This window comes from Procambarus clarkii, chromosome 8 (assembly GCF_040958095.1).
Source record: "Procambarus clarkii isolate CNS0578487 chromosome 8, FALCON_Pclarkii_2.0, whole genome shotgun sequence".
Lineage (NCBI taxonomy): Eukaryota > Metazoa > Arthropoda > Malacostraca > Decapoda > Cambaridae > Procambarus > Procambarus clarkii.
Window position 1 is genome coordinate 42,442,247 of NC_091157.1, and position 16,821 is coordinate 42,459,067.

General features: G+C 47.3%; 1 protein-coding gene across 4 annotated transcripts in view; it reads left to right on the forward strand.

The window, feature by feature from the left end:
- mri (BTB/POZ domain-containing protein mrityu) overlaps nucleotides 1–16,821 on the forward strand; it is a 423,115-nt gene that overhangs the window by 370,252 nt on the left and 36,042 nt on the right. For all 4 annotated transcript variants that reach the window (XM_045744968.2, XM_045744969.2, XM_045744965.2 and 1 more), the window contains 3 exons: nucleotides 1,653–1,850; nucleotides 2,048–2,197; nucleotides 13,556–13,653. In XM_045744968.2, coding sequence (XP_045600924.1) covers nucleotides 1,653–1,850; nucleotides 2,048–2,197; nucleotides 13,556–13,653 — 446 coding nt within the window. The remainder of the gene's footprint in view (nucleotides 1–1,652; nucleotides 1,851–2,047; nucleotides 2,198–13,555; nucleotides 13,654–16,821) is intronic.

The following is a 16,821-nucleotide window of genomic DNA, read 5'->3' on the forward strand; positions in this document are numbered from 1 at the left end:
TGAGACAGCTCCTTTCCAGAGGTGACCTTGGGTTGTTGATACTTGGTTGGTCAGGCCGAGGGTTCGTCATGTGTTATGTCCGGTTGCAGCTATCCACCGTTATTTGCGCGCCACGGCTTTAGTGTCCGAGGACGCGCTTTGGGTTGATCCGGTTTCCCTTCTTCCCTGTTTCAGGGTTCGGGTCTCCCAGGTCGTCTGCAGGGTTACTCGGTCTAGCCAGCCTGCGGTCTATCCCCGTGCCCACGATGCTCGTAAGTTTGCTGCTCTTGCTGCTGTCTTCAGTAACATGTCTTTGGCTGACATTCGGGTGCGGGGCTTTTGGCGGTTGAACAGGGTCCTGGCTGCACGCTACCTGGTCAATGTTCCGGGAGCCTAGTCGGGCCTGTGTCACTTTGGGTCGGCGGTTGCAGCAAGTTATCTGATCTTCGCGTTGAGGGGTGAGTGCCGACCGCCTCCAAGGTAAGTCCCTCTTGTTTTCGTCTTTTGGTAAGTATCTCTGGGGAAGCCGAATGTGCTCCCCCCAGAAAACCAGTGTTGAATGTAATGAAACGCCATTTTCTGGGCGAGACCCGGAGGCTCTCCCGCATCCCTCCCTCCCTCACTCCGGTCGGCATTTTTGTCACGTGTTTTGACATTGGGTTATCTTATCTTGAGGTTATCTTGAGATGATTTTGGGGCTTTAGTGTCCCCGCGGCCCGGTCCTCGACCAGGCCTTCACCCCCAGGAAGCAGCCTGTGACAGCTGACTAACACCCAACACCCAGGTACCTATTTTACTGTTAGATAACAGGGGCATAGGGTGAAAGAAACTCTGCCCATTGTTTCTCGCCGGCGCCCGGGATTGAACCCGGGACCACAGGATCACAAGTCCAGCATGCTGTCCGCTCGGCCGACCGGCTCCCAAGGTTTGGGTGTGGGTTTGCAAGGGTTTTGACCCCTTGCACTGGCTACACACCTTCGAACTGAAGGTGTAATGGCCATTGCTCCTCATGCCTCTCTTGAGGGGGTCAGTTTCTGGCTCATGGTCCCTTGTAAGCCTAAGAACTCCTTAACGATTGACTGATGTCAAAGTCTAATAGTTCCATATCAGCCTGGATAAGCTCCGGGGAGCCTCCGGGTCTCATCCAGAAAATGGTGTTTCATTACATTCAATGCTGATTTTTTTTTTTACTTTTTTTTTTTTTTACTTTTTTTTTTACTTTAAATTCCTTAACCACGTCCAGGATTAACCACAACCTGTTAACCTAGCACTCCATCAAACGTTTTTGTTTTTATTCTGTATGGTAAATCAAAATTTTTAACTTCCTAACTCTTGCACAACCACACTGTATAGCAATCATTTACTGTACTGCTTTTTGTAATTCTTTTTTTTCACTTCCTGCCATCAACAGAGAATCATCCGGAAAAGTACTGGACAGCAGGGACCATGTCTTTCCACACAGCCCCACCTTACATAGGTTATCTATTAACAAATTGTAATAAACTTCTTTTAATTCACAAATCTCATTTAATCATTCACCAAGTCTACTCCTGCGCTACTTGTGTGGAAATATTTACCTTAAAGGAATTAATCAGATATTCATGTATCAAAATGTTCGTAAATTACAGTCGATTGTTAGTATGACGAGAATCCTCTTTTTAATGTATCAACAGGTGGGCTATTACATGAGCTAAGTAATGAAGGAGCTCGCCAGCAATTTGAAGTGTTCTTAGAGGAGCACATTCTGCCCCTAATGGTGTTTGCTGCACAACGTGGAGATCGTGAATGCCATATTGTCATACTATTAGATGATGACACTGTAGAGTGGGATGATGACTATCCTCCACAAATGGGAGAGGAATACAGCCAAAGTTAGTATTAATATTTTTTTCAGTCGGTTTCTTTTTAATCTTAAGTATAGTACGGCACTGAAATTTGGAGGCATTTTAATCTTTAAACCAATTTCTTTAATACACATCATTTTTCCCCAAGATAAATATAATAACTATAATTTACTGAATGAGATTAACTATTAGTTTTGTCCACTTAAAAAAGTATATCTTTACAGCCATTTGCTCAACGGCAATGTACCGTTTCTTCAAGTACATAGAAAACCGAGATGTTGCCAAACAAGTGCTGAAGGAGAGGGGCCTTAAGAAGATTCGTTTAGGTATTGAAGGATACCCAACATATAAGGAAAAGATAAAGAAACGGCCAGGTAATTGCATCTTAAGCTTAAAAACTATTACATTATCTAGTTCCTATTTAACCAGTAATTAGGTCTGATTGTTGAAAATTATACTGTTAATTAGGTCTGATTATTGAAAATTATACTGTACAGGAATCCATACAGTGTATTTATAAATTAGTTTTTGTATGTTTTGTTTTGTACATTATATCAGAACTAAATGATCCAAGAATATTGCCTCATGTATGTGATTGGCCTTCATGTGATGTACAGTATAATAATAATAATAATAATAATAATAAAAATACAGTGTAACAATAATACAGTAATAATAAAATCAGTAAAATCCATGATGAGGATTCAGACCAGCACATTGGGTACTTCCAAGTACACACCCTAACCAACATAGCCGAGTTGGTTAGGGCATGTACTCCTATCTCCCTTAACCACTTTCATTGCTTTACATTTATTTGGATTGAATTCTGGCAGCCATTTATTTATCTGCTTAAAGTTTGTCAATGTCTTCTTGCAGTATCCTTCAGTTGTCTTCAGTTCTTACTCTCCTCATTAACTTTATATCATCTGCAAGTATCAATATGTAGGAGCTCATCCTTCCCCCCCCCCCCACCCCACCCCTTTTGGGAGGTCATAAATTAGAAAGAACAAAGGTCCTATAGCAGAACTCTGTGGAACACCACTTTCCACTCTTCTCCAGGTTAACTTATCCTCTTTGACTATGACTCTTTGTTTCCTGTTTGCCAGGAAACTTTTTTTTTTTTTTTTAGGAACTGTATCAAAAGCTTTCTAGCAGTGTAGGAAGATAGTCTACCTATCCATCATTCTCTTGTTTTATTTTATCCAGTTATAGAATTCAACCTGTTTGTTAAACCTTGGCCAGCGGTTATCGTCATATGCTGATTCACAGGATAATGTGGTTATTGTCATGTGACGATTTAAACAATTATTGTCTGGGTTTTACATGTATGATGTAAATAAGGATATAATAGGTCTATGTGGATGAAGTGGAGTTTACCCTTGACAAAAATCCTGGTCATTAGTTGCTAGTTAATTGTTACTCATTAGTTACCAGGTGAATGAGATCATCATATGTGGGTGCACATTGGTGGCTTATGCCTTTGTTTCAATCTATAATCTTGCCCATGTGGTGGCAATTAGGCCATATGACATTGTCCATAGCCCAACACCATTGAATATTATGTTCATGTCCTTTTTACTCTGTAAACATTGGCCGCTGCGTTGAAGTAAAGCCAGCTGCCCCAGCTGCAGTACGCTCCACCCGGCCAATAACTTTCCCCTACCTGGGGCAAATCGGAAAGCTCTAGACACCCGACGTACCCCAAGGGCGAAGACAACATCAAGCGATGAGGTCCTTAAATGGGAAGTGATTCCCGAACGCCCCAGGGAAGATAACCCTGACTCGCAAGGGCAGTACTCACAGAGCACCTAGGGAAGGTCGCCCTAGACACATGCTGCTCTTGTACACTGAGACACCTGGCCATCACACACACACACACAGCTGGGAGAGCTACACAAGTAAAAAATCCAGAACAGGAACTTGAGGCCAGAGGTGGCTGATCTTACCACCAGCACATCAGTTCAAGAACTGGAGTTGTGGGCTGCCGGCTCCCTCTCAACTCCTGGAGGGGAAAGGTGTAGCACTAATGAACAGAAGTGCTTGTCGCATGAAGGGTTATTTGTTTGGTTTCTTCCTAGGGGAGTTATTTTGATATTTTTGGATGTAGATTACACAGGTTAACCAGACAGTGGTCTGTTTTGATTCGCCTAACTTTCTGGGTCCTTCCCAAGTCAATGGCAATTATGACATTCCTTAAATGTTAAGTGCTCATAGGCCATTGCTCCCTGTGCCTCTCTGAGGGGACTAGATTCTGGCTCGTGGTTCTTGGTAAGCATAAGAACCCCTGTGACTGATGCCCCCGAATTAATGTAGCACATATCAGCTCAGATAGCTTCAGGAAGCCAACGGGGCTCCTCACAGAAAAGTATAGACCAACAGCTCTAACAGCATACATCATAAAATTTTTGAAAGAGTGCTAAGAAGTAAGATAACAAAACACCTGGATTCACAGTGTCGACATAACCCTGGGTCACACGGGTTGAGCAGGGTGCGACTGCCTCTCACAGTTGGTAAACCACTAAAACATGGCTTTAGATGTCATGGAAGACAAACAAAATGCTGGTGTAATATACACAAATTTCTCAAAAGTTTTTGACAAATGTGACCATAGTGTTATTGCACACAAAATGCAAACAAAAGGAATTATTGGTAAATTAGGGAGATGGATATTTAATTTCCTAACAAACAGAACCCAGAGTGTTCAACAAAGTAAAATCCGAATCATCTACCATGAAAAGCTCAGTCCCCCAAGGTACTTGCTCCAATACTTTTCCTCATTCTCATATCAGACATAGACAAGGATATACTACTTAAGGATTTTTTCGAGTTATGACCACAATTTCGTCAGAAAATTTGACTCGACTTACGATCTTTGCCTCGACTAGCAACTTTGTTGATACACGCATGGGTCAACCGAGCGCATGGTTCCTGGTGAAACGGGTGACTATGCCTCAGTTTAACAGTGCCTCCTGCACAGTGACGATTGCACTTGAATTCTTTGTAAAGCATTTAGTTGTTTTTCAGCTTTCTTTGGTTTCTAAACATAAAAGTAATTATTATTATTATACCATGCCATGGGTCCCAAGAAAGTCAGTGGTAAGGTTCAACCTATGAAAACACATGTGAGGATGACCATAGAGGAAAACAAATCTCTATGGAAAGGTTCTTAGTGACACAAACGAGCAGTGAGCCCCAACCAGGTCCTAGTGATATGCAGACAAAACCTAGGAGAGACAGAGTACCCCAGAGAAGTCATCACTGCCTGATTTTATAATGGAAGGGGACTCCCCCTTCCAAACAGTAATACCTCTCCTCCTCCCCCCCTCCCCATCATCATGTTCCATACACCAACAAGAGTCCTCAATAAAGGTAAGATATACATACTGTATTGTAGCTAATACAAAAAAATGGTATTAGGTATAAATGTATTTTTAAGTTAATATTTTTGGGGGTGTGGAACAGATTAATTCAATTTATATTATTTCTTATGGGAAAATTTGTTTCGAGTTACGGATTTGCGAGTTACAACCCATCTCTGGGAACGAATTAAATTTGTAAGTGGAGGTACCACTGTACAAAGTTGCTGCAAAGTCACAACTGCAAGAATAATGACAGGTTGGATAACAAGAGCCTTCCAAACAAGAGATACCATGACAATGATGTCTTTTCTTTTAAGACATTAGTGCTCTCTAGAGTTGAATATTGTTGCACACCAACAGTCCCATTGAACCCTGGAGAAATTGCTGATCTGGAGAGGGTGCAAAGATCTTTAACTGCTAGAATCTATTCAATAAAACATCTAAATTATTGGGACCTCTTAAAAATTTTAAATCTGTATTGGGAGTGCAGACGGTGCAGAGAGACATAATTAACATTTGGAAAATATTAGGACTGGTTTCAAATCTGCACACACAAATAACACAACATGAGACCAGAAGTCATGGCAGGATGTGCAAAATAGCCCAATGGAAAAGCAGAGGTTCAATTTGCATGGCGAGAGAGAACTCTGTCAACAACAAATTTTTTTTTTTTTTTTTTTTTTTTTGAGATATATACAAGAGTTGTTACATTCTTGTACAGCCACAAGTACGCGTAGCGTTTCGAGCAGGTCCCTGGAATACGATCCCCTGCCGCGAAGAATCGTTTTTTCATCCAAGTACACATTTTACTGTTGCGTTAAACAGAGGCTACAGTTAAGGAATTGCGCCCAGTAAATCCTCCCCGGCCAGGATACGAACCCATGACATAGCGCTCGCGGAACGCCAGGCGAGTGTCTTACCACTACACCACGGAGACTGTCTAAGACCAAGAAATGACCAAGACTTTTCTACACTCTTCTACACATTTGGGGCATAATTGACCGACCTCTTGCAATGTTCAAAAGAGAACCTGACTAATCAGGCTGTGATTTGTATGTCAAGCTGCGAGCAGTCGCATCGAACTGCCTGGTTGACCAGCCCAGCAACCATGAGGTCTGGTCAGATTTTGGGCTGCAGGGACGTTGATCCTTGAAACCATCAACAGGTAGTCAGCAGGTACTTGGATAGCATGCAAAGATCTTTTACTGCTAGAATCCATTCAATAAAACATCTAAATTATTGGGACTGCCTAAAGATTTGTAATCTGTATTCCCTAGAGCCCAAACAGGAGAGAGATATAATAATTTATACTTGGAAAATACTAGGACTGGTTTCAAATCAGCACACAGAAATAATTGTCCTTTTTTTCTTGCCAAGTACAATGGGGCCTCAACTTACGATGCTAATCCGTTCCCAGAGACGGATCGTAAGTCAAAATATCGTAAGTCGAAGCTATTTTTCCCATAAGAAATAAAGGGAATTGAATTAATCCATTCCCCACCCTCTAAAATATTAACATTCAAATACATTTTATACTGAATACAATGTTTTTTTCTAACTACAATACAGTACCTAAGTTTATCTTACTTTTATGGAGGGCTCTTGATGGCGTATGGAAGATGGTGATGAGGGGGGAGGAGGAGAGTTGTTACTGTTTGGAAGGGGAGTCCCCCTTCCATTATCACATCAGGCAGTGATGTTTTCTCTCGGGTATTCTCTCTCCTACGTTTTGCCTGAATACCACTAGGACCTGGTTGTGGTTCAGTGCTTGTTTGTCTCACTACAAATTTGTCAAGAGACATTTGTTTTTCCCTTCGTTTTAACATTTGTCTGTAATGATGCATCACAGTATCATTGAATAGGTTAAGGCAACGACCTACTGCAGCTTGATTTGGGTAAGTCGTTTCAGCAAAGGTTTGCAATTCTTTCCATGCTGCACACATTTTCTTAATTGTTGAGGAAGAGACATTCTGTACTGGCACATCCTCCCCTGAAGAAATTTCCTCAGCTGCCTCTTCTTCCCCACTCGCATTACCACACAACTCAAGAGTAAATCGATCTTTTATAGGCTTGTGTCCAGGCAATGACTACGCCTTCTTGGTAATGTATGTTTTCTTCGACAATCTTTTCCAGAATAGCCCTGTCTCGTCACAATTAAGCACTTGTTGTGGTAGGTATGTCTCCCTCTGCACAAAATCTTTAAATTCACCAATGAATCTTTCAGCCGTTGGTTTGTTTGAGCTGGCAGCCTCCCCATGCCTCACAACACTATGAATTCCACTTCTTTTTCTAAATTTCTCAAACAATTCCCTACTCGCCTATAACTCTTTCACTTTTGCATCACTCGTTCCAGGGGTTTCCAAGGTCTTCATGTAATTTTCTTGCCTTTTCACAAATGATGGCCTCCGAAACGCTATCACCTGCTAACTCCTTGTTGTGTATCCAAATTAATAATAACTGTTCAACATCTTCAAGTGTTTGTGTTCTATGTTTCGTGATTATTGATATGCCTTTTACCACTTTAGCACCCATAATGTCCTTTTTCTTAGCCAGTATGGTGGATATCGTTGACTGAGATTTGTTGTACTGCCTAGCCAGTTCAACAACCCACACACCATCTTGATATTTACGAATGATCTCTTGTTTCTGCTCTATGGATATTCTTACATGGGATCTCATATGTTGAGCCTTGCCACTGACTTTCCTGGAACTCATGGTGTGATATATAATAATTACTTTAATGTTCAAAATGCCAAAAATTACCACAAATGCGGAATTCTTATAGGCGCGATCGTCACTAAGCGGGCAGCTGTAGTAAACTGAGGCAGGTCGGACCACGTGACCAGGAACCATGAGCTCGGTCGACCCGAACGTGTACCAACAAATATCGTTAGTCGACGACACCATCGGATGTCGAGTCGCATTTTTCGATGAAATTTACATCGTAGCTCGAAATTATCGTAAGTAGGGGCAATCGTAAGTTGAGGTGCCACTGTATAGTGCATGTCGTTGACATGGATTTGTTGTACTGCCTACAAAGTTCAACAACACGTGTACCATTTTCATGCTTCTGAATGATCTTTAGTTTTTCCTCTATTGTCATCCTCACATGTGCTTTCTTGCCTTGATCCTTACCACTGGCTTTCTTGGGACCCATGGTGAGATATATAATAACAACTTTTATGGTCAAATGACCAAAAATCCAACAAAACGCTGAAAATCCTGGTGAAGAATTGAGGCGGGATAGTCACTGGGTGAGAGGCACTGGTAAACTGAGGGGCAATTTCCGTACCACCACGCGCTAGGTCGGCCTGTACACGTATCAACACCCTTGCCTTCCGAGGCAAATTTTCAGAGCAAATCCTGCTCGTATTCTGAAAAACTTGTATACAGGGACACTCGTATTCCGAGGTACCACTTTACTAGAAAATTTTTATATTCTGGGGAGAACCCCTATGGCGCCCCGGAGCTATCCGGGCTGATATAAATGTATTAGACCCTGACATCAGTCAAGCGATTGGAGTTCTTAGGCATACCAGGGACCACTAGCCAGAACCTGACCCCTTCAGAGAAGCACGTGGAACAATGGTCTATAGAAACCCCCATGTGGTTGGAAGCATTCTATGTCTGCCATCAACTGGGTCAGGCACCCACAAAGGTAAGCTCCCCAAGACAAACCCCTATTCTGGTTAAAAAGATTGCTACTGAAAGCCGAACTATTGGACAGAACTTGCCATTTGGAAACGAGCATGATGTCACCACGTCACCGTGCCGCTACCTGTGAAGCTCACCCCTCCCAGGAGAGGAAAGAGGGAAGCCTCAGACCCCAGCCCCAGCTATCCACACCCCAGTTCTGTGGCTGATGTGATTCCTGATGGTCATGCGACTCTGGCTTCAAATCTTATCAATGCTGTGCCTTATGGTGTGGTCCTGTCCGGTGGTGGTGTGTGAGCCAGAAATAATTTCACATGTACTCAGGCTTTAGGGTTACTTTCCCTAAATGCCCTGTAAGTACTGCACTTGGGGCTTGGGGGGGTTACCTTCCACAAGTCACCTTGGGGTCTACCTCCGCTGTGGTTTTACTTGCTCGGTGATTGCCCGCCCTTGGAGTCAGCTGGGGTGTTACATGCACCCGTTTGCCACTGAGTAAGAGGTAGTTTTCGTCACTGGTAGGGGTGCAAGGTACAGTACTGTGTAGCTAGTTTTCACCTTTTCATAGTGGCCTGTTCCACCTGGGCATGTTGTCTTCGTGCGAGGTTTTTATTTTGTTTTTGTTTATTGCCTGGTGGGGGGGTTATCTTGAGGTTATCTTGAGATGATTTCGGGGCTTTAGTGTCCCTGCGGCCCGGTCCTCGACCAGGCCTCCACCCCCAGGAAGCAGTCCGTGACAGCTGACTAACACCCAGGTACCTATTTACTGCTAGGTAACAGGGGCATAGGGTGAAAGAAACTCTGCCCATTGTTTCTCGCCGGCGCCTGGGATCGACCCCAAGACCACAGGATCACAAGTCCAGCGTGCTGTCCGCTCGGCCGACCGGCACCAGGGGGGGGGGGGGAGGTTTGGTCCTTGGTTTTGGTGATCACCCATATATATATCTTGGTGGTCCTCCGCTGGTCCTCCACTAGGTCCCCGTGAGTGTACACGTCCAGGGTGTTCAGCTTTAGCAGTTTGGTACTGTAGTTTTGGGTAGCCAGTTAGCAGTACCTTGCCTAGACTTCCTTTAGTGAAAATACATAACTAAGTGCCGGGAAAACCCTGCAGGGCTCAGTGATTCGATGGATGCATCTTCTGAGTCCCATCTCGCTTTGTGCGAGTTTGAGGGTTGTTGTGTTGCCCTTGTTTCAGGGTAACAATCACCGTTTATGCCTCCGACATGCTGCCTGTTGGGTCGGTGACACTTTCAACCCAGAGTCCTGCGAGTTTTGTTCCTTGTTTGTACTCCAATACATCCAGTCCACTGATAATGATCTTCGGGTGTAGGCGGCTATGGCATTGCATGCTCGCTTCAGGTTACTGCAACATGCTAGGTTGGTTGCTCACCCGGAAGCCCCGAGACTGTCCCCTTTTGGTTATAAGGACCTGGATTTGGGGGTGTTAGTCACATCGACTTCAGTTTCATCCACGCCCTCTTGTCCTTCCTCTTCTGTTTTTTTATCCTAGTCCTCCCCCCACCTGCTTCTGGCTCCGAAGCGTCTGAGGGTTTCGGAGTCGGGGCAAGGTTTAGTTGTTGAGACTGGCAGTTTTGGGGGATGCCCCTTCCGGTGTGGCGGCGGAGGCATTTGAGCCTGTTCCTCCAGCCAGTGCTTCTGGGTCTGACCAGTGGGCCCCCCTTCGTTCATGCTTTCCCGGCTGCTTCTGCCTCTTCCTTTGCGGCAGGGGGTTTGGAGGACGGCTCGGCCCCAAGTCATGATGTTGAGGTTCCCAGGGTGGGGGAGGGGTTGACTTGGATGGCTTGGACCCTGTTTGATCCTGCTTAGGTTTTGGTACCCTTTGAGGGGGCATGTTGATACAGGGGGGTGAGATTTTCTTATCCTCCCTCCCTGTACGAGTTTGATATGGCGTCGACCTCTCCCAGGATTCGGTTCTGTGTTCCCTTGTGTACTTCGACTTAGTTGGTTGTTCTGGTTCCTTCAGGGACATCCCTTCCTCCTATATCATGATCATTGGGTTCAGCCTGTGAGGGGCTTTGCTTCGGCAGCTGTGTCGCCGGCTTCCTCTTCAGGTTTTTTGGGGTTCAGTGCCTTGGCGCCTACCCGAGCCCTCGCTTGATTTGTTCACAGACGCGTTGTCTCTTGGGTGAGGCTTTGTGACCAGTGCTCACCAGGCCAGCCAGTGGCAGTGGGGGATCGTCCTTCCATCAGGCCCACAACACAGTGCGGGAGTTTGCGGCAGTGTGGATGTCACTTCCGAGCGTTCGGGTTGCTTGTGGATCAATGGTCCGGCTCCATTTGGACTGCTTCCCGGTGGTTCATTGCCTGAATTGAGGGGGGTTTGATGCGGTCCTTTGCTCTTTGGGGCTGGTTGCTTCGGGTGACTCGTCTGCGGAGTTCTAGGGGTTTGGCTCTCCGGCTGTTCATGTTCGGGTGGTGTCCAATGTCCTGGTGAATGGCCTGTCTCTGTTCATTCCTCTGTCCATGGAATGGACGGTTGACGACGACTCATTCAGTTGTCTCCACCGGACTTACGAGCTCGCGAAGGTAAAGCTCTTCGCGTCTGTGTGGTTCAGGCGTCTCTCGTTGTATGTGGCACCCTTCCCCGACTGCGAGGGTGTCGAGATCGATGTCTTGCGGCAGGACTGGTCGAGGTGGGGTTACCTTTAATTCTTCCCCTCCTTCCCCCCGGTTCAGCTGTTGCTCCAGGTCCTGGCTCACTTGGAGACTTACCAAAGAGTAGTAGTCCTCTTGGCTCCTTGGTAGCTGGCCCAGCCTTGGTTTCAGGCGCTGCTTGCTCGGTGTCCAAACCCAAGGGCCTTCTCGCAGCTCTGCCTCTTTCAGCAGAATGGACCGATCTTTTACATAGTTGGTTCGATCTTCTCCCCGAGTCTTCATGTCTGGTCTTTTTGACAGGGATCTATCACCACTTGTATGGTGATCGGGTAGCTTTGTTGATGGTTTCCCAACTGCGTGCTTCGTCTTGGCAGAAGTATGAAGTTTCCTGGCAGTCCTTCCATTATTTCTTGTCCCTTCGTAGGTTTACTTCTGTCTCGGTTCGGGTTGTCCTGTCTTTCCTTTCATGGTTGTTTCAGGACCATCATCTTATGGCAAATACTGTCGCCTCATATCATGCGGCGCTGGTGGAGCCACTGCAGCTTGCATTCAGGGTGGATGTTACTTCTGCTCCATTCAGCTTGCTGTCTCGTGCATTGTTTCACCTCTGACCTGCTCATACGTCGCCTGAGCCATCCTGGTCTTTAGACCAGGTGCTCTCCTTTCTCTCTCCTTCTCGGTTTGTGGTGGCCCCTTCGGTTCAGAATTGTTTTTCCAAGGCTCTTTTTCCTGTTGGTGTTGGCCACTGGGGGTTGGGTCAGGGAGCTTCATGCTCTTCTCCCCACACAGGGGTTTCTGCTCTTTTGGTCCTGGTGATAAGCTTGTTCGTTTGCAGCTATCCCCTTTTATGGTGAAGAATGAGACTGCTGCTTTCCAGAGGGGTCCTTGGGTTGTTGATGCTTAGTTGGTTAAGCCGGGGGGTGCATTGTGTGTTGTGTCCGGTTGTGGCTCTCCCTGCTCTCACTTGCACGCCATGGCATCAATGGCCGGGGACGTGCTTTGGGTTGACCCGGTTTTCCTTCTTCCCTGTTCCAGGGTTCGGGTCTCCCAGGTCGTCCGCAGGGTTATTTGGTCCAACCAGCCTGCAATCTATCCTTGTGCCCATGACGTTCATAAATTTGCTGCTTTGGCTGCCGTCTTCAGTAACATGTCTTGGGCATTTGGGCATGTGGTTTTTGGAGGCTGGACAGAGTCCTGGCCGCTCACTACATTGTTAATGTTCCTGGCCCTAGTCGGGCATGTGTCGCATTGGATTGGTGGTTGCAGCCACTCGCTTCTCAACTCGACTTCTAGTTGAGGATCGAGTGGCAACCGCCTCACGGGTAAGTCCCTCTTGTTTTATCTTTTGTTAAGTAGCTCCGGGGAGCCGTAGGGGCTCCCTCCCCCAGAAAACCAGCTTTGAATGTAATGAAACGGCATTTTCTGGGGAGACTCGGAGGCTCCCCGGCCACCCTCTCTCCCTCCGGTCGGTGGTTTTTCACGTGTTTTGATATCCATCATCAGAACAGGGGTATGGATAGCTGGCGTAGGGGTCTAGGACTTCCCCCTCCCCCTCCCAGGGAGTGGGGGGAGGGAGAGCTGCACAGACAATGGAGCGGTGACGTGGAGACGTCATGTTTGTTTGCTCGTTTTTATTTGAGGAGTTCTGTCCAACAGTTCAGCTTTCAGTAGCAATCTTTTAACCAGAATTTGGGGTTTGTTTTGGGGCACTTACCTGTCTGGGTTCCTGACCCAGTTGATGGCATAGAATGCTTCCAACTGCACAGGGGTTTCCATAGGCCATTTCTCCTCGTGCCTCTCTGAGGGGGCCAGTTTCTGGCTCATGGTCTCCAGTAGGCCTAAGGACTCATATCACTTGACTGATGCCAGGGTCTGATACATTCATATCAGACTGGATAGCTCCTGGAAGCCTCTGGGTCTCACCCAGAAAATGTTTCATTACATTCAACGCTGGTTTTTTAATTTTTTCTTTGTGTATGCAGTGGGGGATGTCAGCTATTATAGGGGGCACAGCCCTGGGGTTAAACAAGTTGAAATTTGTTCTTGTATGCATTTCTTGTGTTAAATACAGATGAACAAATCAGTAACTCAAACTCGTAATTGCAGGTGGTCGTGCAGAGGTTATATACAATTATGTGCAGCGACCTTTTATCCGTATGTCATGGGAAAAGGAGGAAGCAAAGAGTCGACATGTGGATTTTCAGGTAATGTATTCCAGTATTTAATTACAGTACTGTGTATAGATTTTCTGGGGGAGCCCCATCGGCTCCCCGGAGCTATCCAGGCTGATATGTACTTATTTAGCTTTCTGGCATCAGTCAAAGTTCATGGGGTTCTGCCTACCAGGGACCACGGCCAGAACCTGGCTCCCTCAGAGAGGCACGAGGAGCAATATCCTATAGAAACTTCCGTGTGGTTGGAAGCATTCTATGTCTGCCATCGACTGGGTCTGTCATCCAGAAAGGTAGGCGTCTCAAAATAAACCCCTATACTGGTGAAAATTGCCACCAAAAGCTGAACGAGTGGACAGAACTCCCGAAACGAAAACTAGCAACTAGTATCATGTCATCACGTGGTCGCGCCCCCGTCCATGCAACCTCCCCCCGCCAGGAGGGGGAAGGGCAAGCCCCCAACCTTCGCACTGGCAACCCAACCAGAAATTCTTGGCTGATGTGATTCCTGACTGGTCAGGTACCTCTGGCTCCAGTGTTTGTTATCAGTTACTGTGCCTTGTGGCATAGTCTGTCTCTCCAGGGGATGTGTGAGCCAGGAGTAATATTCTACAGTATTCGGGCTGCATGTGCCTAGGGTTCCCTTCCTTAGGTGTCCTGTATGTACTGCCCTTGGCACGGCCTTCCACAAGTCACCTTGGGGTCTACCTCCGCTGTGCTTTCTGTGGGGAGCCCCTACGGCTCCCTGGAGCTTATCGGGCTAATGTATGTTATATGAGACCGGGACATTAGCTCAGGAGTTCAGACCTACCAGGGACCAGCGCCAGAACCTGGCCCCTTCAGAGAGGTTTCAGGGAGTAATGGCCCTGGAAAACCCCTTTGTGGTTGGGGTTTTCCTTTTCTGCCATAGACCGGGGTTAGGCACCCAGAAAGGTAGGCATAACAAAACAAACCCCACATGGTAAAAAACTAAAACAAAAAAAAAACGAACAGAGAGGTAGAAACTCCTTACAATCGCAAGGAAACAAGCAAACATCACACTTTACTGCCGTACCGATCGTCTGCGCAGCCCTCCCCGCCCCGAGAGGGGGAAGGGGGAGCCCCGGACCTACCGCGCTGGCTGCCAAGCTTTAGTTCGTAAGCTAATGTGAACCGGGATAGACGCTTCTCTGGCCTCGGTTTCCTAGGCGGTGTTTACCTTGTGTGGCGTTCACTGCCGTGTGTTGTGTTGTGCAGTGGCCAGGAGTACCTCATCAGTGCCAGGGCTGCATGTGCTTAGTGGCTGACTTCCCTAAGTGCCCTGTGAGTACTGCCCTTGCCTAACAGGGTTATCTTCCCCTGGGGCGTTCGGGAACCGTTCCCGAAGAGGTTCTTGCTGCTCGGCATTTGCCTCGCCTTTGGGGCCAGCTGGGGCTTGGGGCCCTTGTTTGGCCCTAAGTATGGATTGGTATTGTGCTGGTTAGGGTGTCAAGGTGTGGCACAGCCTGCCACCTAAGCGGCGGCCGGTTCCTGTTGCCTCTGGAGACGGTGTACTTTTGCGGGGTTTTTCTTTTGTTTTTATTTTCATGCTTGGTGGGGGTCTGCCTAGTGTGGCTATGGTTCCACTGGTAGTGTTTGGCGGCCCTCTGCTAGGCCCCCGTGATTGTATACGTCGCAGGGGTTTTCAGTGCTATCATCTACCCTCTTGTTATGTTTGGGTTTCTTAACCGGTTAGCAACACCTTGCTCGGGCTTACCATAGTTGTTACCCCTACGGGCCCTGGAAACCCCTGTCTGGGCTCGGGGGACCATTGAATGTGTCTTCCGGGTTCCAACCCATCTTGTACGGGATCGTTGGTTGCTGTGCCCTCGTCTCCAGGTGACAGTCGCCACTTTTACCTCCGTCATGCTGCCTGTTGGGTCACTGACACCTTGACCCGGAGTCTTGCGAGAGATTCTCTGCTTGTTCTCCAGTACTCTCCTGATGTTATTACTGTTCAGAGTACAGGCGGCATCCGTGTTGCAAGCTAGGTTAGGTTGCTGCAACATGCTAGGTTGGTTTCCCACTCGGATGCCCTGAGGCTGCCCCGTTTGGTTAGGTGCTGTTCGCCCTTTTCCCTCCCTGTTCCCGGCTCCGGACTGTGTGGGGGTTTCGAGGTCGGGGCAGGGCTTAGTTGGGGCCGAGACTCGGGCGGTTTTCGGGGACTGCCCTGTTCGGGTTGGGGGACGGAGGTTTTTCGAGCCGGTTCCTCCTGCCAAGGCTTCTGGGTCTTACCAGCGGCCCTTTCTTGCTGCCTTTCCTATGGACTCTTGCTTTTCTTTAAGGGCAGAGGGCTTGGAGGATGGCTCTGCCCCAGGGCCTCTGTTGTTGGTGTGGGTGATGCCTGCTAGCAGTTTTGGGGCGGTTTGCCCCTGCCTGGGTTTTCTGCTGTTGGGCGGCGTTTTTCGCTCATCCAGTCTGCTTGCTTCCCACTTTTTGCTGGCGTGTTTTTGTATCTTTAGCGTTAGTCACAGCCCCTGCTGGCGGCCATTTTCGTCTGCCGGTTTCCCGGCGTGGCCACCAGGGCGGCGTTGCGTTTTGCTTACATGCGACTGGGTGTGCGAGCGAGCTTCTGGGGTGAGTTTTCACCTTTTTTCAGGGTTTTTTATTCTCCTGTTGTTGTTTCTTTGCTTTTCTGGTGTTTTCTGCCCGTTGCCTGTTCCTCTGGGAACGTTTGGATGTTGAATTTACACCTTGTTTTCCATTTTGTCTGTTTCGGGTCTGGGCCTTTGGGTTTGGACTCAGTGTCCCCTGGCTGGTATGCTTGCTCCCACACCTTGTCCCTCGGTTTTTGGTCTGTTATGACCGTTTTCCCAGGGGGTTCTGTCTGGGGGCTGTGCTTTGCCTTTATGTGGTGTTCTCTGCCGGCAAATGTGGTGGTTTGGGCTTCCCCTGGTCGATTCTGGGTTCCTTTGGGTTCTTTGGTTTCGTTCCGGAGGTTTCTTCCTCTTGGGCCCCCTTTGTGGGTTCAGGGGGCGTTGTTTCCTCGTGTGACCCGGTTCTGCCTTCTGGGGTTCCGGGGTCTTCCTGGCTTGCAGACTGATCTTTTTGGGTCTTGGCACATGTTGTGGTCGTGCTGGGATTTTGAGGTTTTCCTGTCGAGGTGGGCCTTTTGATGCAGTTTTGTGCCTTCTTTGCCTGGCCTGCATGGTGCTTTCTGCCCACTGGTAGGCGACTGGTACT